We start from the raw sequence: 24,054 nt of genomic DNA, 5'->3' as shown, positions 1-24,054 counted from the left end.
ATTTATATGAACTACAAAAACAGACAAAACTAACCTAGGTTGTTACAAATCAGGACAACGGTCTGCATTGGAAAGGGGCTGCCAGGAAAGGAGCCCAAGGGAAAAGGAGCTTCTAGCATAGTGATCCCTAACAACAGATCTTCAGAATGCATGAAGCAAAGTGAAAGAACTGGAAGGAGAAATAGACAGAGGCAGTTGGAGACTTCAATACTTTTGTAGTGGATAGAAGTAAAGAGAAACGTCAGTACAGATATAGCAGGTCTGAATGACCGTCAAGCAACCTTAACAAAGCTGAAATAACTGAAATTATACAAAGAATGTTCTCCAACCATAATGGAAATAAACTAAAAATCAGTAACAAAGCTACCTGACAAGTCCACAAGTATGTGGAGATTAAGACTACACTTCTACAGGGAATTCCCAGGCGGTCCAGTGGTTAGGGCTCTGCACTTTCACTGCCGAGGGCCTGGGTTCGATCCCTGGACAGGGAACTAGGATCCCACAAGCCATGTGGTGTGGCCAAAAAAAAAAAAAAAAAGAAAAAAAGAAAAAAAAAAGACTACACTTCTACGTTAACCAGAGGACAAAGGGGAAATTAGAAAATGTTTTGAAATGAATGAAAATAACCATAACAAAGTTTATAGGGTGCAGTTAACTAATGCTTAAGAGGGAAGTTTATGGCATTAAATGCTTACATTGGAAAATATTTCAATGATTTAAGCTCCCATCTTAAGAAACATAAAACAAAACCAAATTAAAATTAAAGCAACCAAAAAGAAAGAAAGAAAGAAACGCAAGAGCAAAAAATCACTGAAATTTTGTAAAAGCTAGATCTTTGAGGAAAAAAGAAAAAAATTGAGAAAGTTCTAGAGCAAGAGCAACGGTTCTCCACTGGAAGTGATACTGTCCCCAAGGGACATATGGCAACGTCTGGAGACGTTGTGGCTTGTCACAGCTAGGGAGATGCTACTGGTATACATCTAGCAGGGAGGCCAGGGAGGATACTAAACATCCTACAATGCAGAGCATAAGACAGATACTGACAACAATGAACTGTCTGATCAAAATGTCAGTATTGCCAAGTTTTAAGACAAAGCCCTGAGCTAGAATGACCAATAAGAAACAAACAAAAAAAAGACACAAATTACTATAATTAAATTACTACAGACCCAGCAAACGGTAAAATTAAAAAAAAGGAAAGAAAACTTAGGACAAAGTAGACAAATTCCTTAAAAGACACAAACTGCCGACTCTTACTCAAGAAGAAATACATAACCCGAGCAGACCTACAATGATTAAAAGAAATTTTAAAATTAAAAAATGGAGCAAATTTTTAAACCTTCCATTAGAGAAACCTCAAGGTCCAGGTGGATTCATTGGGAAATTTTATCAAAAATATATAGAAATGGAATAATATCAATTCTACAAAAAAATTCTTCAAATATATCATTTCCCAATTCACTTAGGCCAGTATTACCAAAACCAAATAAGGACATATACAAGAAAAGAAACTTCTAACTAATATCTCTTAAGAACATTTGAAAATGTTCTTAAGAGATATTAGTCAGAACCGACATTTGAAAATTAATGTTGATGGCCATTTTAACAGATTAAACGAAAAAATGATGTAATCATCTCCAGAGATACAGAAAACACCTTTCACAAAATTCAACATCCAATCACCATAAAAACTCTTTACACGGCTTCCCTGGTGGCCCAGTGGTTGAGAGTCTGCCTGCCAATGCAGGGGACACGGGTTCGAGCCCTGGTCTGGGAAGATCCCACATGCCGCGGAGCAACGAGGCCCGTGAGCCACAACTACTGAGCCTGCGCGTGTGGAGCCTGTGCTCCGCAACAAGAGAGGCCGCGATAGTGAGTGGCCCCCACTTGCCGCAACTAGAGAAAGCCCTTGCACAGAAACGACCCAACACAGCCAAAAATAAATAAATAAATAAATAAAAATAAAAATAAAGGAATTCCTTTAAAAAAAAAAAAAAACTTTACAAACTCTGAACTGAAGGAAATTTCTTCAATCTGATGAAGGGCAACTACAAAAAACCTACAGCTTTCACAGAGAAAGAGTTCCTTCTAAAACTGCAAACAAGGTAAGGATGCCTACTCTCACTACTATTCAACGGTAACACTGGAATGTTGAAGAGCTGGTGCAATTAACACAAGAAAATGAAAGGAAAGAAATAATACTGTCTACTTACAAAATCCCAAAGATTTTTTCCCTAAGAGTTGCTATACTAATAAATGAATTTTAACTAGGTCACAAGACACAAGGTCCGTATGTAAAAGTCAACTGTAGTTCTACATATTAGCAATAAATAGTTGGAAGCTGAAACTGTAAAAGAACAGTACACCATTTACAGTAACACTGGAAAACATTAAATACTTACATATAAATTTTACAAAATATGTACAAGACCTGTATGCTGAAAACAAAGCACTGATGAAAGGAATCAAGAAAGAGCTAAATAGGTAAGATACATATATCATGCTCATGAATCAGAAGATTCAATATTAAGATATTCAACCTAAATTAGTCTATAGATTCAGCACAATCTCCATCAAAATCCCCACGGGGGGGGAAGGGGGAAGGACTTCCCTGGTGGTCCAGTGGTTAAGACTTCGCCTTCCAATGCAGGGGGTGCGGGTTTGATCCCTGGTTGGGGAGGTAAGAAGATCCCACATGCCTCCGGCCAAAAAAACAAAACATAAAACAGAAGCAATACTGTAACAAATTCAATAAAGACTTTAAAAATGGTCCACATCAAAAAGAATTGAAAAATAAAAAAATAAATCTTGGGCTTCCCTGGTGGCGCAGTGGTTAAGAATCCACCTGCCTTGCATTGGCAAGGGACACTGGTTTGAGCCCTAGACCGGGAAGATCCCACATGTCGTGGAGCAACTAAGCCCATGTGCCACAACTACTGAAGCCTGCGTGCCTAGAGCCCATGCTCTGCAACAAGAGAAGCCACCGCAGTGAGAAGCCCACACACTGCAACAAAGAGCAGCCCTGCTCGCCGCAACTAGAGAAGCCTGTGCGAGGCAACAAAGACCCAACTCAGTCAAAAATAAAATAATTAAAAAAAAAAAATCTTAAAAAAAAAAAGTCCCCACAGGGCTTTTTGAACAAATCAATAAGCTGATTTTAAAATTTTATATGAAAAGGAAAAGGAGCTAAAATAGGCAAAATAATGTTGAAAAAGAAAGATCATTTTGGTGGACTCTCACAATCTGATTTTAAGACTTATTATATAAACTATAGTCCTCAAGACAATGTAATTTTGGAAAAACATAGAAACAGATCAATGTAACAGAATATACTTGAGAAAACTGACAGAGATGTAAAGGTAATGCAATAGAAAAAGAACAGTCGTTGGGCTTCCCTGGTGGCGCAGTGGTTAAGAATCCGCCTGCCAATGCAGGGGATGCGGGTTCGAGCCCTGGTCCGGGAAGATCCCACATGCTGCAGAGCAACTAAGCCTGTGCACCACAACTACTGAGCCTGTGCACCACAACTACTGAGCCTGTGCACCACAACTACTGAGCCTGTGCTCTAGAGCCCGTGAGCCACAGCTACTGAAGCCTGTGCGCCACAACTACTGAAGCCCAAGAGCCTAGAGCCCGTGCTCTGCAACAAGAGAAGCCACCCCAATGAGAAGCCCGCAGACCGCAACGAAGAGTAGCCCCCACTCGCCACAACTAGAGAAAGCCCGCCAACGCAGCCAAAAATAAACAAAACAAAACAAAACAAAGAACAGTCATTTCAACAAAAGGTACTGGAAAAACTGGATATCTGTATGCCTTAAGTTTGAACCTGGTATTCTGCACACTATACAAAAATTAGGTCTAAACCAATCACAGACCTAAATGTAAAACTATGAAAACTTTTATACGACACAGAAGAAAATCTTTGTGACACTGGGTCAGACGAAGATTTCTTAGCTATGATACTTAAGCACAACTCATATAAGAAAAAAAAAAAAAGCACTAAGTTGGACACCATCAAATTAACCTATTTGCAAATCACATCACAAAGGACTTTTATTCAGAATATACAAAGAATTGTCAAAGCTTAATTATTAAGAGAAGTACCCAAACTGCATGGACTGTATCTCTCAGCCTAGATGAAAAACTAATAGTCTGGCTCCCACCTTCTTCAGCTGCACTTAAAATATTATCATTTCAGCAATCTTTTCCTCTATAAACATCTGATTTCCACTCTTATTACTTAAATCACTCACACTCCCTATTTCAAAGGGGGGAAAAAAAAGCTTCTATAATCCTGCCTAGTAATAGCAAAGCTAAAAAAGGCAATACCAAAGATAAAGGCAGACATTTTATTTTAAAAATTAAATATAATGTGCTAAAAAGATTTTATTAAACAGTATTTATTAAATATGTTAGTAAGGTACCAACAACTGCTATAAAGGCTAAATATTTTCCAAATTTTTAACTTTTTAATTAAAAATCCTCAGAATTATCCCAACCTTTTAGCCATGTGATTACTAACATCACAAGCAATAAAATATTCAAATCTGACAGATAAAAGTCATGAAATTCAAATATCTATATACAGATATTCACATGATTACAAACAGAACAAATTTATTCATAACTTTTTTATAATACTCCAGAACTGATAAAGCCTTATCTTTTTAAATGAACTAAACCTATTAGACAAAGGCACATTAAAACCAAAAAGAGGTATCATAAGACATCCACTGAAGTGGCTAAAAATAATAATGCGGACCATTCAAGTGCTGATAAGGATGTGGAGCCACTAGAACTATTGTCCCCGCTTATGGACATGTACAATAGTAAAAGCACAGTGGAAAACAGCTTAAATACCTACCATATATCTCAGCTATTCCAGTTCTAGGGATCTACTCAAGAGAAATGAAGGCGTATTTCCAAACAAATGTTTCAGCACCTTTACTTTTAATAGCCCCAAACTGGAAACAACCAAAATGTCCATCAATAGACAGAGGGATAAACAAATTGTGGTACAGCCGAACAATGGAATAATAGCAATAAAATGGAATTTGCCGTCAATATATGCCACACTATGGATGAAATTTCAAAACAATTATGTGGAATTTAAGAAGTCATAGCTCCCCACCCCAAGAAAACAGTACATACTTTATTATGATTCCATTTACATACATTTCTTAAAAATGCAAACTAATCTAAAATGATAGAAAACAGATCGGTGGTTGGCTGGGGAGGGCTGTGAATTACAAAGAGACTCAAGGGAACTTGAGGGTTATGGACATTTCTTTATCTTCACTGCAGTGAAGATAGTTTTATGGGTATATACATAAAACCAATCAGATCTTATACTTTAAATGTTTAATGTACTTTATGCATCTATAAAAATTAAACTTACCATGAACTATAGATGTTCTTCTAAACTAAAACCCATCAAAGCATAAAAGCAAACTGCATTGTGAAATTATGACCTTTAATTCCCTCTTGATAATCAAGCAGCTACAGAACAAGATGATAAATACCTAAAATTAATGTCTTATCTTTTATAGATTTTTAACATAGTGATAATGCAGTTATTTTTACTGCACAAATAGAGATATTAAACGTTTAGAAGACTTCTTATGCCTTGCAAATAACTGAAAATTCAAACTGAATTCTAAATTGTGCCACAACTTTTGCTTGTCCTTTTAAGAATATTAATGATTATTTAACATTTCCCCTGTAAACTGAGTTTATTTTAGTGCCCCATTTTTGAAATTTATTTTATTCCAGTGATAAATTACAAGTATACATGCTAGTCAAGGACCAAAGGACCAATCCATAAAATAGTATCTAAGGAATTCGGGCAATTAACGAATTTTAATTTTAACCACTGATAACTTCTGGAAAGAAAAATTGCATTAAACAGTATTACCTTGAATGTTATATTGATAGTAATCAGGATCTTCTGATTCTTCCTTTACTGTCACAGCTGCCATTTCCAGAGAAATGCCTGTAAAAACAAATTAAATTATTTTTTTTAATTAAATTATATAATTAGGGCTTCCCTGGTGGCGCAGTGGTTGAGAATCTGCCTGCTAATGCAGGGGACACGGGTTTGAGCCCTGGTCTGGGAAGATCCCACATGCCACGGAGCAGCTGGGCCCGTGAGCCACAATTGCTGAGCCTGCGCGTCTGGAGCCTGTGCCCCGCGACGGGAGGGGCCGCGATAGAGAAAGGCCCGCGCACCGCGATGAAGAGCGGTCCCCGCACCGCGATGAAGAGTGGCCCCCGCTTGCCGCAACTGGAGAAAGCCCTCGCACGAACCGAAGACCCAACACAGCCAAAAATAAATAAATAAATAAATAAATAAATAAGAAAATCCTTTAAAAAAAAAAAAAGCTATAAAAAAAAAAAAATTATATAATTACACTTCAGGGCATTCAGACAGTATAGGGAAATCCCTTCTGCCCTCCTAATAATGCAGAATAATGCATACATATTTTAAAGGCTTTCAAAAGACAAAAGTTTGCTAGGCACCAGGGGGACAAAAATAACCTAAAACCCAACCTAGACTACTATTACTAGTAGTGCTAGTGGTAGTACTAATAGTACTACCAACTACTAGTGTAGTAGTTTTAACCACACTACTAATATTCTGGGATTATTTAATCCTAAATTTGTTCTCTGACAAGTTCTGATCTTTGCAAATAAAGAAAATTAGTCACACTCTAATTTCACTCAATATTAAAAATATTTTTATAAATCACTGAAAATCACCTGCAAACATGAATTTTAATAACTCACTATTCCAGAGTAAATATGGCATAACCATTTTAATAATGAGACACATTAATTTTTCCCCCCCTCTTAATATATCTCTTTTTTAACAAGGGTAACAAATCATACCTTTCAGCATAATACTTTGCCCACAATGAGGATAAATAATTTGAAGTACACCTTTGTGGCCAGATATAAATGAATGCATATTTTACAATTCCATGTAGAGGAAGGTCAAAATTAGAGAAAAGAAATTTATGTTTTTAAAATTCAAGTAATGTCAATTATCCCTCAAGAAAGTTGAAGAAAAATTAAAATGCACAAGCCTTAGGTTAAAAAAAAAAACACTCAAGCAAGTAGTTGATTTTGGGAGAAGAGTAATGAGAGGGGGAAGGAGAAGACCTTCTTGGGGTGTTATTAATGTTCTGTATCCATAAGTGTTAGGTTACAGGAGTGTGTACTTTTTATTTATTGAGCATATATACACTTATACTTTGCATACATTATACTTCAATTAAAAGTTTTAAGAAAGAAGATTCTTAACAAATTCTTTAATGAATTCTTAATAAAGATATATTCCCCATATATTCAAAAACAAAGAGCCCTTGGCTGGGGAGCCTCAAAGGGTTTCACAGGAGGGGCTTTCAGAAATGAAATGCTGATTTCACCAAATGGTTGCAGTTCCTACTCTCTCTCTTTCTCATCTGCCATGTCAGGAGTAGATGATACTCTCAGACAAGTTTAAGAAATCAACAGTGGATGGGGTGTATGTACACAGTTCAGACTAAGATATCAGCTATAATCATACCAGTCCCATCATGGACTTAATATTGAGCTGGTGCTATGTGACTTTAGGAAGTTTGTACAGAGTATTTTCAACTGAAGAAATACTTCAAAAAGAGAGTTAGCTTGATACACTAAAGGACATTTATCCCTGAAGCCACAAGCAAAGGAGGGGGTTACTCTATGGACAGCAATCACCAATGGAAGGTTAGTTTGCTGCCAGAAGATGGTGGTAGGGAACTTGTCTGGAAACCCTGGGATTCTGTGGGGTGGCTAGTACTTCCATGCTCATTAGCAGAAGTTAATAGAAAATCAAAGCAAACAAAAAAGGCAGATCCATTGCGGAATGAAGGTTTGGGTCACCTCTACCAGGTAAAGAACCTTCTCGGAGAGGGTCCTGGCTGAAGGCAAAGAAAACATAATATAATGCGTAATGAATTAAGAAAGGTATGAATTTTTGTGACAAGCTGCAGAAATGGGGACACTGCATGTTTTCTTCCTTGTTAGGAGTATGTGTGTTTCTGTAAATATTATATATTTGGTTATATTAACTGTTCTCTCTTATCCTTCCCATTATTATTTTACAAAAATTTTGTTGGAGGTTTCCTTTGCCGGTTAGCCTTTAGATAAGAGAATAAATAGGTTGGGGGTATATTTGAGGAGTAATTAACACAGCCCATGACTGGGCAGTAAATTAGTCTCCCAGAGATGGGTACCATGACTATTGGAACATTTTATCTCCTCGTTGTGAGGAGAGGGCGAAAATGCTTCCCTCTGTAGGAAGGGAAAGTTGCATCCCGTCAGATGGGACCGTTGTTTAGTTGTTACATGAAGGTTTAAATATGCGGAGGTGTGTGCGGATGCCAAGCAGCCAAAGGGGTAGCCTGTGTGAGTCATTGAGCTGCTGTCTCAGGTCCAGACCTGCCCTCTTAGACTCTTCTGAAGCATGGACTGCACACCAGTTGGTTGCTTGAGAATCTCTGCCACAAGGGAATAGAGGACGGAGGCTACAAGGCTAGAAGAGAGAAAAGGGACTTGCACCTTTCTTTTGGCTTGCTGCATCCTGTTCCCATCAGGGTCACTCACTCCTTGGTATATTCCTTTAATCTAGTGAAAGCAGACCCTTCCCATAGCAACATCTGGATCCACCTTACAAGTTTTCCAACACAACCAGAACCAGTTTCAACATGTCCCCCACATACACCTTTACCATCCAAATAGTATCCCACCTTAGAAATCAGAATCGAAGTTTTAGGGGTGGCAGCCAATTCCTTGAGTCATTACTTACATGATACCTCAGTATATAGTCCTTTTTATTACAACTAATTAATCTGTAAATTTTTTCCATAACAATAACTGGTATGGTTCAAATAACTGGTATGGCTGTTTTCTCCTAAACAGACCACAACTGTTATGCCCAAGAAATATAAAAAATAAAATAAAATGGAAATTTTAAAAGAAACTGCAAGAAAAGTTAAGACACACACATACACACAAAAGAATATAAAGACAAAGTGTAGGGGCTTTCCTGGTGGCACAGTGGTTGAGAATCTGCCTGCCAATGCAGGGGACACGGGTTCGAGCCCTGGTCTGGGAAGATCCCACATGCTGCGGAGCAACTGGGCCCGTGAGCCACAGCTACTGAGCCTGCGCGTCTGGAGCCTGTGCCCCGCAACGGGAGGGGCCGTGATAGTGAGAGGCCCGCGCACCGCGATGAAGAGTGGCTCCCGGTCGCCACAACTAGAGAAAGCCCTCGCACAGAAACAAAGACCCAACACAGCCAAAAATAAAATAAAATTAATTAATTAATTTAAAAAAAAAAAGACAAAGTGTAAGGCAGAAAAAATAAACCTCTATGATAGTGATGTGTACTATTTTATCTATACTTAAGATGTATAAAGAATTCCAAAAATATGATTTTTCTCCAGTCCGCATGTTTATTTTTGGATGCAAACTATTCAGAAGAGGAATATATAAATAAAGGGAAGAAGATTTGCGAAACGGTGATTTCAGCACAATAAACTAAAAACTGAACCGAAAATTGAAATTTCCTGTGACATGGAAAAAAGGGGGGAAAGAAAAAAACTTCTGTAAAAGAAACAGAGCAATAGATTCAAATACTTACTCCCAAAAAGGAGAATTCAACACTGCCTGTCTTGCAGACCTCCCTAAAAATAACATACATAAAAAGTCTCATTCATTCACTCACATATACTCATACACACAGAATTCTCTTTCTCCCTATCCCAACAATTCATTCCAAATGCCACTAGATTACGCTGACCAAGATAGGCAGCTGCATCGAGGAGGTTTGATGGTCCAAAGCAGGGTAGCAGAATGAGACTATTTATATGAGGGGGGAGAGGAAACTGAGTAACAGGTCTGGGAGACTGAGACAAATGGGGGACAAGCATGAGTGGTGACAGCCCAACGAAGGGTGTCAAAGTGTCAGCAAGGCAAGGAGGCTGGCAATAAGACATGGCTTAAACGAAGTACATAAACATACTGAGAATATCTGGCTGCTATGATTCTAACTGTGACAAAGAATACTCTCTAGGAAAGGGAGGGAAAAAACCTTGGGGTCTCAAGAGTGGAACTGAAGATATGGGCATGAAAAAACATAGATGTAAATGGATGTACATATGTATATAATTATGTGTATGTAAATACAAATAAACAGATACCCTAGCTTTGTCCACTTAGAAGCAATGACATCCCAACTGCAATAAGAACATCTAGCACCTAGGTTATGATTTCTTAATAAATAACACTCTCCACAGTGAGGAACCACGGCTGACTCTAGTGCTGGATTAGGGAAAGAATAAGATGAACCCTAACAACCTTGCTTAGCAAAAAATTAAAAGTTCTCTAAAAACGATGGGGATATTTACAAACAACACAAGGAAAGGACACGGGGGACATCTTGAAGTGGTTCCCAATGGCCAAAGCAAGGACTATTTGCAAATCAAAATAAATAATGATAATAATGAATTGTAATACACTGAATAAAACAGAAATATACGATAAAATAGAAATAGAGTGTACTCTAATATAAATGAATTAATTTTAAGTGGAAGTTTGATGAGTGGTATATATTTCCATAGTCTCAGAGAAACTCCCATGAATATAATAATTACAAAGGAAATACAATTAATATAAAGAAATTACAGTGGAGAAGCCTAGAAAAACTAACTCTGGTCACATAAATAATACCTTCAATAAAGGGATAAATAGAAAACAACTTCCACCTGATACGAAAGGAGAAAAAAAAACACGGCATCGTTTCTGTGCTATTTTTGCAAAAATCGCATTACATGAATCTAATCATGAGGAAATATCAGACACTTCCTTCAGAAGTGTTATGGTCATAGAAGACCAGAAAAGCCTGAGAAAGCTGAAGAAGCCATTAATGGGAAAGCAGACAAACCAACAAACCCAAAACTTGAAAAGGGTTTGAGAATTAGGAGTAATTTATCTTCCTTATTTTGATGATTATATTGTAGTAATGTGGGACAATATCCTTGCTTCTAAGAATCACACGCTGAAGTAGCTAAAAGAGTGATAGGGGAGACACTGCTTTGGGAAAGATCCCTGGTGTCCTTGCTGCACACTAAACACACCTGGTGTTCTTGCTTTTCCCTCCCCACCAAAAAAAAAAAAGATAGGGTATCACATTGGCAACTTACTGTCAAATGGTACAGGAAAAAGATCCTTATATTATACATGCAGGTTTTTTATTAGCTTGCAATAATTTCAAAATGTAACATTTTTAAATAAAAAGTTTAAGGCATTACAATATTATTCATTTCTTTCATCACATCTAGCTTTTCTCTAGCTAACAAGTAGTCTGTCTTATAGATACTTGTGCATCAGTGGATACAGACCTATGGCCTCACTGTGTTCAAAGACAACACAGAATTCACTAATGGAGCTGTGGGCTAATTGCTCTTTTTGCAAAGCAGCAATGGGTCAAAGAACATGTGCATCTCCAAATGAGAGATATTACCGAAGTATCTTCCATAAGACAGCAATAATTATTACACACATCAAGAATTTTTAAAACTGCCTGTTTCTCTACACCATTACTGAGACTGGGTATAAACAGAATTTAATGTCTGCCAATCTGCTGAGTGCAAAACTTTATCTTTCTTGGATTTTTATCTCCATTTCTTTAACTAAACTGAGCATTTTCTCTTGAATCTTTGGTCATTTATTTCTTGGATTAGCTCTTTCTAGGTCAAGTAAAACAACCCTTTCTCATTTGTCTTGCAAATAGCCATTCCCTGTTTCTTACATGTCCTTTGATACATTTTGGCTGATTTTGCCATACAAAATTTTTAGAATTTTTCCTTAGTCAAATTTTATTGCTTAGAAAGCTTTCAAAGGATTATTAAATTTTTTTCAATCATTTTTAATCTAAGTTGTTATTATCTGCAGACTTTTTAACACTTCTTGAAGTAGAATAGATTATGGATGTTTTGTTTTTAGTAGTTTTCTAGTTGATTCTCTTTAGTGTTCTGTATACATAATCTTATCACCTGTAAAAGTTAACGGTACCCTGCATTTTCTAATTACTTACTGTTATTTGTAATGGTTTGGACATCTGGAACACTGGTAAGAAACATGAGAATGTGCTAGTGTCTTACGAGGAGTGCTTCTTGTGGTTCACTATTAAACACAATGAGGGGGTGGCATTTACAATTATACATAATATTCCACCCAATCATGTTAAGAATTTCTGCTGCCTTTCATCATCTACCTAAATGATATATTATTTGTAATTAGTTCAATAACATAAGTGAATTAAGAGATTTTCTAATAAAATCATCCTCATGTTCCTAGATGAACTCTAAATCTGAAATTCACTGTATAAGATAATTTCTGAAGTCATCTGAGAGTACAGCAAAAGCCCCACAGTGACAGGCCCTGCAACAGTGAGAATCAGATGTAACACAACGTAATACCAATTGGCATCCATCCTGTGCAAGAGGTCGAACAGGAGACATCATAGTTTATATGTGCCTTTAGTAAGAAAAAGCCGTAAAAATCCATTTTTTCCTTACCAATCACCAAGACTAATTTAAAAATATATCCCTAGTAATAATATGATGACCTTTAAAAATTATATATTATTTTTAAAAGATGAAGTTGCTTTCATTCTGACTCTTATCATAGAACCAGAATAACAATAAATTATTACAATAAAATTGTAATCAAGTCAGGAAGACCTGTATGTTTTTAAAATAAGCAAAAATACTCTGCCTTAGAAATGGAACATGGCAAGAATGCAAACATTAAGTAAAATATCCAAGACAATGCTCAGTTCTAAAAGAACCTGAATGGTAAAAATCAATTTACCTCTATGATAAAAGTGGGGAAAAGGGAAGAAGTATTCGAAACAAGTGGTAAAGTAATTATATTCTCATTTTCCACGTTAATAGGCAACAAAAAAACCCAAACCTTAAAACTACATGAAGGGCTTCCCTGGTGGCACAGTGGTTAAGAATCAGCTTGCCAATGCAGGGGACACGGGTTCGAGCCCTGGTCTAGGAAGATCCCACATGCCGCGAAGTGACTAAGCCCGTGCGCTACAACTACTGAGCCTGCGCTCTAGAGCCCATGAGCCACAACTACTGAGCCTACGTGCCATAACTACTGAAGCCCACGCACCTATAGCCCGTACTCCGCAATGAGAGAAGCCACCGCAATGAGAAGCCCGCGCACCGCAACGAAGAGTGGCCCCCGCTTGCCACGACTACAGAAAGCCTGCGTGCAGCAATGAAGACCCAATGCAGCCAAAAATAAATAAAATAAAAAGTAAATAAATTAAAAAAAAAAACCTACATGAAATACAGTATGGTACTGGCCTAAGAATAGGCATTAGAGTTCAGTGGAATACAGTTGAATGTGCAGAAGTAAACTTGGTCAATTGATTTTTGACAAACACGCCAGTAAGGCAATCCAATGGAGAAAGAGTATCTTTTCACAAATGATGCTCGGACAACAGGATATTCACATGATAAGTGTGGTAAATGATAAATTTAGACCCTTACATCACAACATGCACAAAAATTAACTGAAAATTGCTCTTAGACCGAAATATAAGAGTTAAAACTATAAATTCAGGAAGAAAGCCTAAGTATAAAAATCGTTATGACTTTAGGTTGGGCAAAGATTTTCTAGATGTAACACCAAAGGCACAAGTGACAGAAGAAAAACTTGGAAAACTGGATCAAAATTAAAAACTTCTAGGCTTCGAAGGACACCATTAAGAAAAGAAAAGCCACAGGACTTCCCTGGTGGCGCAGTGGTTAAGAATCTGCCTGTCAGTGCAGGGGACACGGGTTCGAGCCCTGGTCCGGGAAGATCCCACATGCCGCGGAGCAACTAAGCCTGTGCGCCACAACTACTGAGCCTGCACTCCAGAGCCCACGAGCCACAACTACTGAGTCCGCGCGCCACAACTACCGAAGCCCACGCGCCTAGAGCCCGTGCTCCACAACAAGAGAAGCCACCGCAATGAGAAGCCCACGCATCACAATGAAGAGTAGCCCCCGCTCACCGCAACTAGAGAAAGCCCGCACACAGCAACAAAGACCCAATGCAGCCAAAAATAAATAAATAAAGTAAATAAATTTATAAAAAGAAAACCATATGAAATAGTATGAGAATGACATTTAAAAATAAGGAATTACTAAGCAATACTTTGTAATGGGGAAGAATCTAAATATGGGAAAAGAATCTAAAAAAAAAAAAGGACTTCCCTGGTGGTCCAGTGGTAAAGAATCTGCCTTCCAATGCAGGGGATGCGGGTTCCATCCCTGGTTGGGCAACTAAGGCCATGTGCAACAACTACCGAGCTCGCATGCGGCAAACTAGAGCCCACACACAACTAGAGAGACAGAGGGAAAAAAAAAAAAAAAACCCCGCATGCCACCATGAAGAGCCTGCACACCTCAACAAAAAAGATCCTTCCTGCATGCCGCAACTAAGACCCAACACAGCCAAAAAAAAAAAAAAAAAATCTATAGAAGAGTGGATATATGTGTATGTATAACTGATTCACTTTGCTGTACACCTAAAACTAACACTGTAAATCAACTATACTCTAATAAAAAATTTTTAAATAAATAAATAATAAAAATGAAAATAAAGAATTAAATACCAAAAACAGCTTACAGTTAAAGACAGTTTCCCTGGGGAGTAAAAAAAATGGGAATGCAATGGGAAAAGGCAGAGTCAAGACGATATTATATTGATTTTTGTAAAAAGCACTATAGGACTAGATGACATTTATTATTATTATTCCTGTGTAATTGGAAAAAACTATTAATAAATTTTGTCTATAAATGTGTAATTAGCAATGAATGTCTAGCTACCACTTTGTCAAACAAATTACTATCTTGGGGTTTTAGTATAATATAGTAACATTAACAACGTCACCTTTGGAATAAATTTGTTCTGTCTACTTCTCACCAAAGCAATAAGTAATGAGTCAAAATACAACCTTCTAGGGCTTCCCTGGTGGCGCAGTGGTTGAGAATCCGCCTGCCAATGCAAGGGACACGGGTTCGAGCCCTGGTCTGGGAAGATCCCACATGCCGCGGAGCAGCTGGGCCCGTGAGCCACAACTACTGAGCCTGCGCGTCTGGAGCCTGTGCTCCGCAACAAGAGAGGCCACGACAGTGAGAGGCCCGCGCACCGCGATGAAGAGTGGCCCCCGCTTGCCGCAACTAGAGAAAGCCCTCGCACTGAAACGAAGACCCAACACAGCCAAAAAATAAAACACAAACAAACAAATAATTAATTAATTTTAAAAAATTTGAAAAAAAAAAAAAAACCACCTTCTACATTAAGGAAAAGGCTTCTTACATTTCGTAATTGAGTCTAAAAGCACAAGTACATACCAGAATCTTCTGTGGGTTCAGTTTTCACTTTGATGGAGCCACAACTGAAAGGAAAAGAAGCCCTGATGAAGCGCTGCGTTGTGAGGGCCACTCACACGGTGCTCAGATGCCCCGGATCTCACTGTATAAACTCATTCACCTGACCAAGCTCAATGCAAAACTGACTCACTCTAAAATTTACATATTTATTTCTTGCATAAATGACCTGTCAACTGAATTTAGTACTTTAATTCCAATCAACCATATGGGAGGGAAAAGTATAATAAAACAACACCGAGTAGCAAATCCCATCTTACTATAAGGTCTTCCTATTCACAATGTGCTCATCAGACCAATCACATCAGCTTCACCCAGGAACTATTACCATTCAAAACTACTAAGTTAAAAAGTGCATTTTCACAGGACCTCCAAAGGATTCAACTGCATTATTAAACATCGAGATGTGTGACACAGGGCTTTTTAATATTCTAATACCTCAATAATCTAAACACTAAAACTTGCTGAGGTGTAGAGGTTCATTAGTACTAATGAGATATGCTTTACCTTCCACCTGGAGATAGCATTGACCTTTCAGCATCTGTTACCGTCACTCGACCACCTGTGTACAAAAAAAATTAGATTTAGATTCTTCCAATACTTGAAGTATGACTAATATTTCCAAAGGTCCTAAATACAGAATGACCTGGGGAAGGGAGTTCACAGCTCTGGGTCATCAGAATGAGTATGGTGTTAGTTTAAGAGTGTCCTTCGGGGCTTCCCTGGTGGCGCAGTGGTTGAGAGTCTGCCTGCTAATGCAGGGGACACGGGTTCGAGCCCTGGCCTGGGAAGATCCCACATGCCGCGGAGCGGCTGGGCCCGTGAGCCACAACTGCTGAGCCTGCGTGTCTGGAGCCTGTGCTCCGCGGCGAGAGAGGCCGCGGCGGTGAGAGGCCCGCGCATCGCGATGAAGAGTGGCCCCCGCTTGCCACAACTGGAGAAAGCCCTCGCACAGAAACGAAGACCCAACACAGCCAAAATCAATCAATCAATCAATCAAAAAAAGAAAAAAAAAAAACATACGCATCTGATTCAAGATCCTCATTAAAAAAAAAAAAAAAAAAAAAGAATAGTAATTAATATTTAAAAAAAAAAAAAAAAAAAAAAAAAAAAGAGTGTCCTTCGTTCTCCCCTGTAAGGAAGATAATTAGGGATGATAATCACCTAACAGCTTTTATCCCCTCAACCCTCCAGAACCCTCCCTTTAATGGGAAAGCTCTTATTCTTATCAGTGAAACAAATACACCAATACACTGTTCCTGAATAAGACAATACCGATGTATAAATGATGCCAGATTTCTATTAAGAGTAGATCTGGGGGCTTCCCTGGTGGCGCAGTGGTTGAGAATCTGCCTGCCAATGCAGGGGACACGGGTTCGACCCCTGGTCCGGGAAGATTCCACATGCCGCGGAGCGGCTGGGCCCGTGAGCCACAATTACTGAGCCTGCGCATCTGGAGCCTGTATTCCGCAACAGGAGAGGCCGCGATAGTGAGAGGCCTGCGCACCGCGATGAAGAGTGGACCCCGCTTGCCACGACTGGAAAAAGCCCTCACACAGAAACGAAGACCCAACACAACCATAAATAAAAATAAATAAATAATTAATTAATTTAAAAAAAAAAAAAAAGAGTAGATCTGGGTCAGAAGCACCGGGAAACAGTAACTGCTAACAGGTACAGTGTTCTTCTTGAGGGGATGAGACAGGGTGATAGCTGTACGTCTTATAAATATCCTAAAACCCACTGAATTACACAACATAAAATAGGGAATTTTATGTTTGTGAAAATAAAAAAGGAAAGACGGACCCCCCCCAACCCCCGCCCAAATGGTGACAAAGATGTAGAACAACTAGAATTCACACACTGCTGCTGGGAGCGTAAACTGGAACAACCACATTGAAAGCCAGTTTGTCAGTGTCTTAAAAAGGTAAATATGTAACTATCTACCATATGATCTCACTATTCCCTTTCAGGTATTTACCCAAGAGAAATGAAAATATATGCCCACATGAAAACCTGCCCTCAAATATCATAGTGGCTGGCTTTCTTTGTAACAGCCAAGAAATGGAAACCCAAATATTCATGGGCAAGAGAATGAGTAAATAAATTGTGGTATATCTATACAATGGAACACTAATCAGCAATAAAAAAAATAACTACCGATACATGAAACATGGATAAATCGCACAACAAGAAGCAAAACAAACAAACAAAAAAGAGTACATACTATAAGATTCCATTTCTGTTAAAAAAAAAAAACCTAGAAAATGCAGACACATCTATGCTGATGACAGAAAGATGAGTGATTGCCTGGGGACGAGGCAGAGAGAAGAAAAGAAGAATTACCAAGGGGTGTGAGGAAGCCTGTGGGTGAAGGACGTTTCATTACCCTGATTGCAGTGATGGTTTTCACAGAATATTCATGTGTCAAAACTTAACTGTACACTTTAAATAAGTGTAGTTTATTGTATGTCAATTGTATCTCAATAAGCCTGTTAAAAAATTTTTACACTGGAAAATACAATCCCATTACAATCGCAACTTTTCAATTACTTTGAAAGCTGGTATGGCAAAAGAGCTGAGTCATACAAACCCACCCACTTGGATAACTCATTATTATAAAACACCCTATAGAAACATTCTTTAATTAACCACCAGGCCCCAATGTTTCAGAACAAGTTTCTAGAATCAAAGACCTCATAAAATACGAATAGCAAACTAAGGATACTTAGTTTACTTAGTATACTTAGAGTACTTCAGGGAAAAAAATACTGATCACGAAAAAGTGAATTTTAATTTAAATATGACAAATAAATCTACACTTTCTCAATCTTAAAACAGGCATATACAAAAACCAACAGCTAACATCATAATGGTGAAAGCCTGAATGCCTTCCACCTAGTATCAAGAACAAGGCGATTGGGGCTTCCCTGGTGGCGCAGTGGTTGAGAATCTGCCTGCCAATGCAGGGGACACGGGTTCGAGCCCTGGTCTGGGAAGATCCCACATGCCACGGAGCAACTGGGCCCGTGAACCACAATTACTGAGCCTGCGCGTCTGGAGCCTGTGCTCCGCAACAAGAGAGGCCGCGATGGTGAGAGGCCCGCGCACCGCGATGAAGAGTGGTCCCCACTTGCCGCAACTAGAGAAAGCCCTCGCACAGAAACGAAGACTCAACACGGTCATAAATAAATAAATAAATAAATAAATAAATAAATAAATAAATAAATAAATAAAAGAACGTGAATTTCAAAAAAAAAAAAAAAAAAAAAGAACAAGGCGATGTATGCTACGGCCACTTCTACTCAATACTGCATTGGACATCCTTGCCAGAGCAACAAAATTAAAAAATAGGGCTTCCCTGGTGGCGCAGTGGTTGAGAGTCTGCCTGCCAATGCAGGGGACGCGGGTTCGAGCCCTGGTCTGGGAGGATCCCACATGCCGCGGAGCGGCTGGGCCCGTGGGCCACGATTGCTGGGCCTGCGCATCTGGAGCCTGTGCTCCGCAACAAGAGAGGCCACGATAGTGAGAGGCCCGCGCACCACGATGAAGACTGGCCCCCGCTTGCCACAACTGGAGAGAGCCCTCGCACAGAAGCGAAGACCCAACACAGCCAAAAATAAATAAATTAATTAATTAATTAATTTTAAAAAAAAAATTAAAAAATAAAAAGCATTCAGATTGCGAAGTAAACTATCTTGATTTACATACAACATGACTCACTGTAGAAAGTCCAGAAATAAACAGGGTCAACTAAGTTGCCAAAGCAATTCCATATACTACAGGGACTATATACTTAAAATGTGTGAACTTTATGGCATGTCAACTATACCTCAACAAAGTTTCTAAAATATTAATCTTTCTATCATTGTGAGAATAACAAAAGTTACTTATCAGAAAACAATATACACTTGGGTGTCTATATATTATTTTGCCCTTTCATGTTTACGTTGCTTAAGGGGTTGCCAATGACAACGGTTATTTCCTTTTAAAAGTCTCAAATAACCCTGGCTCCAAAGGGTACTAGTCTTCTAAATATCCCTTTTCCCTTCAAATGGAATGTCTGGCCTTCCCAGAAGGAAGTCCTATTGAAATCCTCTTCTTTCTTCAAGGACCCATCTTAATGCCCTCTTCCTCATAAACATCTTCCTGGGCTTCCTCCAACGAACCTCCACTAACCATTCCTACAATGTGTATGCTGTGCTCTTCTTGTGGTGACTTTACGGGTTTTTATCTCCACCACTAGACTACCAGCACTAAAAAGCTTTAATGCTTATACATGGTTTTGTATCCCCTCCTCACCCAATCTTATGCCCAATATTTCCGTGCCTGCTCAGTGAACACCATGTAAATTAAATCACTCATAATTCTGGGAAATGAGGGCAGATCCAGGATATGACCTTACACATTGCAAACATAAAACCTTGAATACATCATAAAGCAAGCAGCTGAGTTGAAAACAAAAAACAAGTCTGGTTTTTCAGCTCGATGACTTTTCACTGGTTTATATAAACACCATAACACTCCACTCCAAAATGCCTTACAACATATTCTCAAAGAAAATAAAGGAGAAATCATTAAAATGTATTAAATTTGACACAACAGGTTTAGGAACCCATCCTGTTATCATGTAAGCAAAACAATCACTTACCTAGGAGCTTCTTTGGCTCTAGGAAAGGTCTGCATTAAAACAAAACAAAAACTATACGTAAATACACAAAATTATCATAAAGCATAAATTTAAATGACTTCTACAGTAAAAAAGAATTTTAAAAACATATTAACATAACTTAAATATTCAACTTTATGGGAATAAACTGTTGAGGGCAAGGGAAAAAGTACTTCACCTCTTAATGATAAATGAAATCCCTGCTTTGTTCTCCAAAATCCACTTCAGGGTTGCAAGATCATAGTTTTCAGGGTGTTTAAAGGATACTCCTTCTGGAAGCCCCTGAACCACCACAGCTGACTGATCTCGTAGCATCTTTTCATATGGGACAGGTACCACTGTTGATTTGCCTAAAGCTTTCCCTGAGGTTAAGAGACAGGGATGAGGTAAAAAAAAAAGGATAATCATTAAATGGTAAGATTTGAAAAAACTAAACCAACATTAGTTATCATGGCTTAACAGATGGTATTCGTGGGGTTTTTTGGGTTTTTTTGGCCACGCGGCTTACAGGATCTCAGTTCCCCAACCAGGGATTGAACCCAGGCCACAACAGTGAAAGCCTGAAATCCTAACCACTAGGCCACCGGGGAATTCCCTGGCATTCATATTTTTGTAATATCTGATTTCAAAACTACTTTCAAATACTATAGGGCCCTATTCCCATGTTAGCAGAAGTCTAAACCTGAAATGAATTCAAAAGGCCAAAATGAAAAAGATATAAAACACTTACATAAAACCCACACAAAAGGAAAGGAACAATGGCCCCACCCTGGTATAACACAATCTTTTCATATGCAATTCAGCCTCAGAACATGGAACCCTGACAAACCCAACTATTACCATAACATACCAGGCAGTTTTTGGCTAATATTCTCATTGAAAACTTATTAGATAAACACACGCTACATTCACAAATGAATATATCCTGTCAGCTGTCTCTATCAGTGAGCCCACACATGCTAGAAACTCCATTCCCCAGAGTTGAGTTTTACCTACAATCTCACAGCGCAACCTATTATCCTCCCCCTCTTTCCCTTATTCTTAAAAAGACCTGTTTACTGCATAATTAGACTGACAAAAGGTGGTTTTTCCCTGGGATTTGGCACGACCAGCACGCATGTCAAACATAAACAGCCCTCTTTAGGTGACTGTGACATGTACTGTAGTTTCTCTGGTGGGGATGCTGACAGAGGGGAAGCTATGCATGTGCGGGGCAGGGTCATGTGGGAAATCTCCGTACCCTCCTCTTAATTCTGCTGTGAACCTTAAAACTGCTCTTTAATTAAAAACAAAACAAAACCTCTAACAGCTACATTTATTTCTGGGCTCCCACAAACTGGAACTAGAAAGTAAGGTCATTTCCATAAAATCTACTTTATCCAAAAAAAAGAAGAAGAAAAGAAAGGTCATTTGTAATGTTAACCCAATATTTGGGAATTAACCCATTCATTTGTAAAAGTATGTTACATGAATGTTAAGTCAATTATGTGATCTGCCCTTTAGAAAAGTCAACTGTATAACATATCTTTTAGAAAATTCAAGTGTATAACCCTACCATAGCAAAAGCAGAAATAGTCCTCAACTGTTTTTCTGAGTGTTTCAATCTCTACAGCATCTACATTCATTCGATTTGCCTGTGTTGTTGATTTCATTTTATGCATCTCTGCAGCCTTTTCTTCTTCTTCAACACCTGTAAAATATTAATGATATATAAGGTCCATATCCATTATCTTAATATTTGATTTTTTACTAAGAATATTTTTTCATAATACTAACATTTATGATTTGACAGAAAGGAAAGGGAGGAGGAGGAACTTTAAAAATAAACACCTAGGGGCTTCCCTGGTGGTGCAGTGGGTGGGAGCCCACCTGTCAATGCAGGGGACACAGGTTCGATCCCTGGCCTGGGAAGATCCCACGTGTCATGGAGCAACTAAGCCCATGCGCCACAACTACTAAGCCTGCACTCTGGAGCCCACCTGCAGCAACTGCTGAGGCCCGCACACCTAGAGCCCGTGCTCCGAAGCGGGAGAGGCCACCGCAATGAGAAGCCCGCGCACCACAACAAAGAGTAGCCCCTGCTCGCCGCAACTAGAGAAAGCCTGCACACAGCAACGAAGACCCAACGCAGCCAAAAATAAAAATAAATAAAATCTTAAAAAAAATAAAAAAATAAAAAATAAATAAACACCTAAAAGACATAAATGACTTGAATGGAAATGATAAGAAATGGTGATTATCTCTGAAATAAGAGTAGCTATAACCATTCTACAAAGTAAAAATTAGGTAACAATAGTTTTAAAATGGAAAGATACCTTAAGACTAACTACAAGCTTAAATATGGGAAGATTATCACCACAAAAAACATTCTTGTTGCAAAGTTTAACACAATAGCCACTAAACACCTGTGGTTACTGAGCACTTGAAATGTGACCAGTCTGAATTAAGATGTGTTTTAAGTTTACAATATACACTAGATTTTGAAGACTTAGTACAAAAAACAGTGTGCAAAATACCCCACTAATTTTTTATATTGATTACATGTTGAATGATGTTTTAGACACCAGTTTAAAATACGACTAAAATGAATTACTTGTTTCTCCTTACTTTTTATTAGAAAATTTTAAATTACCTAAGTGATTTACATTACATTATTTCTATTGGACAGTGCTTTTCAAAACTCTGGAAGAGAGCTTAGAATTTTTTTCCAAGAATTTCTAAAACCGACTCATAGGGACTTCCTTGGTGGCACAGTGGTTAAGAGTCTGCCTGCTAGTGCAGGGGACACGGGTTCGAGCCCTGGTCTGGGAAGATCCCACATGCCGCGGAGCAACTAGGCCCGTGAGCCACAACTACTGAGCCTGCGTGTCTGGAGCCTGTGCTCCGCAACAAGAGAGGCCGCGATAGTGAGAGGCCCGCGCATCGTGATGAAGAGTGGCCCCTGCTTGCGGCAACTAGAGAAAGCCCTCGCACAGAAACGAAGACCCAACACAGCCAAAAATAAAATAATAAATAAATAATAAATAAATTGAAAAAAAAAAAAGAATTTCTAAAACTGACTCATAGGGACTTCCCTGGTGGCACAGTGGTTAAGAATCTGCCTGCTAGTGCAGGGGACATGGGTTCGAGCCCTGGTCCAGGAAGATCCCACATGCCACGGAGCAACTAAGCCTGTGTGCCACAACTACAGAGCCTGCGCTCTAGAGCCCGTGAGCCACAACTACTGAGCCCACGTGCCACAACTACTGAAGCCCACGCATCTAAAGCCCATGCTCCACAACAAGAGAAGCCACTGCAACGAGAAGCGTAGCCCCCCCCACAACTAGAGAAAGCCTGCGCGCAGCAACGAAGACGCAACGCAGCCAAAAATAAATAAATAAATAAATTTTAAAAAACAAAACTGACTCATACACCTATTGTTTTGGTTTCAGAAGACAACTATTGATCCTTGTCTGCAGAATAATTTATAGAAACAAATATTAGGAACTTAAGAATTATATCCAAAGATTATTCTCTGTGGCATCAAATTATTGGTAACAAAAAAAAGTATGAATACTAATAGGCAGGGACTACAATTTGCAACTGAGGACAATTCCCCTAATGCTTAGTTCTAACCACTGAAGAACCACATTAGCAAGACAGTATAGAGAACGGAAATGTAAACACAGCTGCCAGTTGGATTACAGTATTCATAGGACAGATGGCAACTGATATACACATAATCAAAGCAACATTATTAATATAAATTTAAATACATAAACATAATCAAAGTCTTAAACATTCTCAAAATGATAAGAAATAATGGAAAAAATTTAAATAGATTGCTACCATAAAGCTTAAAAGATTATATGGGGGGGGGGATGTTTTACAGTGGAGGGGATGTTTTTTAAAAATACAATT

The 24,054-nt window shown here is 38.6% G+C and overlaps 1 protein-coding gene across 1 annotated transcript in view; it reads right to left on the bottom strand.

Annotated features, from left to right (window-relative positions):
* Positions 1–24,054, bottom strand: part of GTF2I (general transcription factor IIi) — a 145,803-nt gene that overhangs the window by 49,622 nt on the left and 72,127 nt on the right. Inside the window, exons 5-10 of the mRNA XM_057528417.1 lie at positions 21,710–21,844; positions 20,333–20,516; positions 20,137–20,165; positions 15,993–16,047; positions 15,450–15,493; positions 5,915–5,992 (exon numbers count right to left, since the gene is read on the bottom strand). Coding sequence (XP_057384400.1) covers positions 5,915–5,992; positions 15,450–15,493; positions 15,993–16,047; positions 20,137–20,165; positions 20,333–20,516; positions 21,710–21,844 — 525 coding nt within the window. The remainder of the gene's footprint in view (positions 1–5,914; positions 5,993–15,449; positions 15,494–15,992; positions 16,048–20,136; positions 20,166–20,332; positions 20,517–21,709; positions 21,845–24,054) is intronic.

This window comes from Balaenoptera acutorostrata, chromosome 15 (assembly GCF_949987535.1).
Source record: "Balaenoptera acutorostrata chromosome 15, mBalAcu1.1, whole genome shotgun sequence".
In the NCBI taxonomy this organism is placed as follows: domain Eukaryota; kingdom Metazoa; phylum Chordata; class Mammalia; order Artiodactyla; family Balaenopteridae; genus Balaenoptera; species Balaenoptera acutorostrata.
The sequence above is the reverse complement of the archived record's forward strand: the minus strand, read 5'-3'. Positions and strand labels throughout refer to the sequence as shown.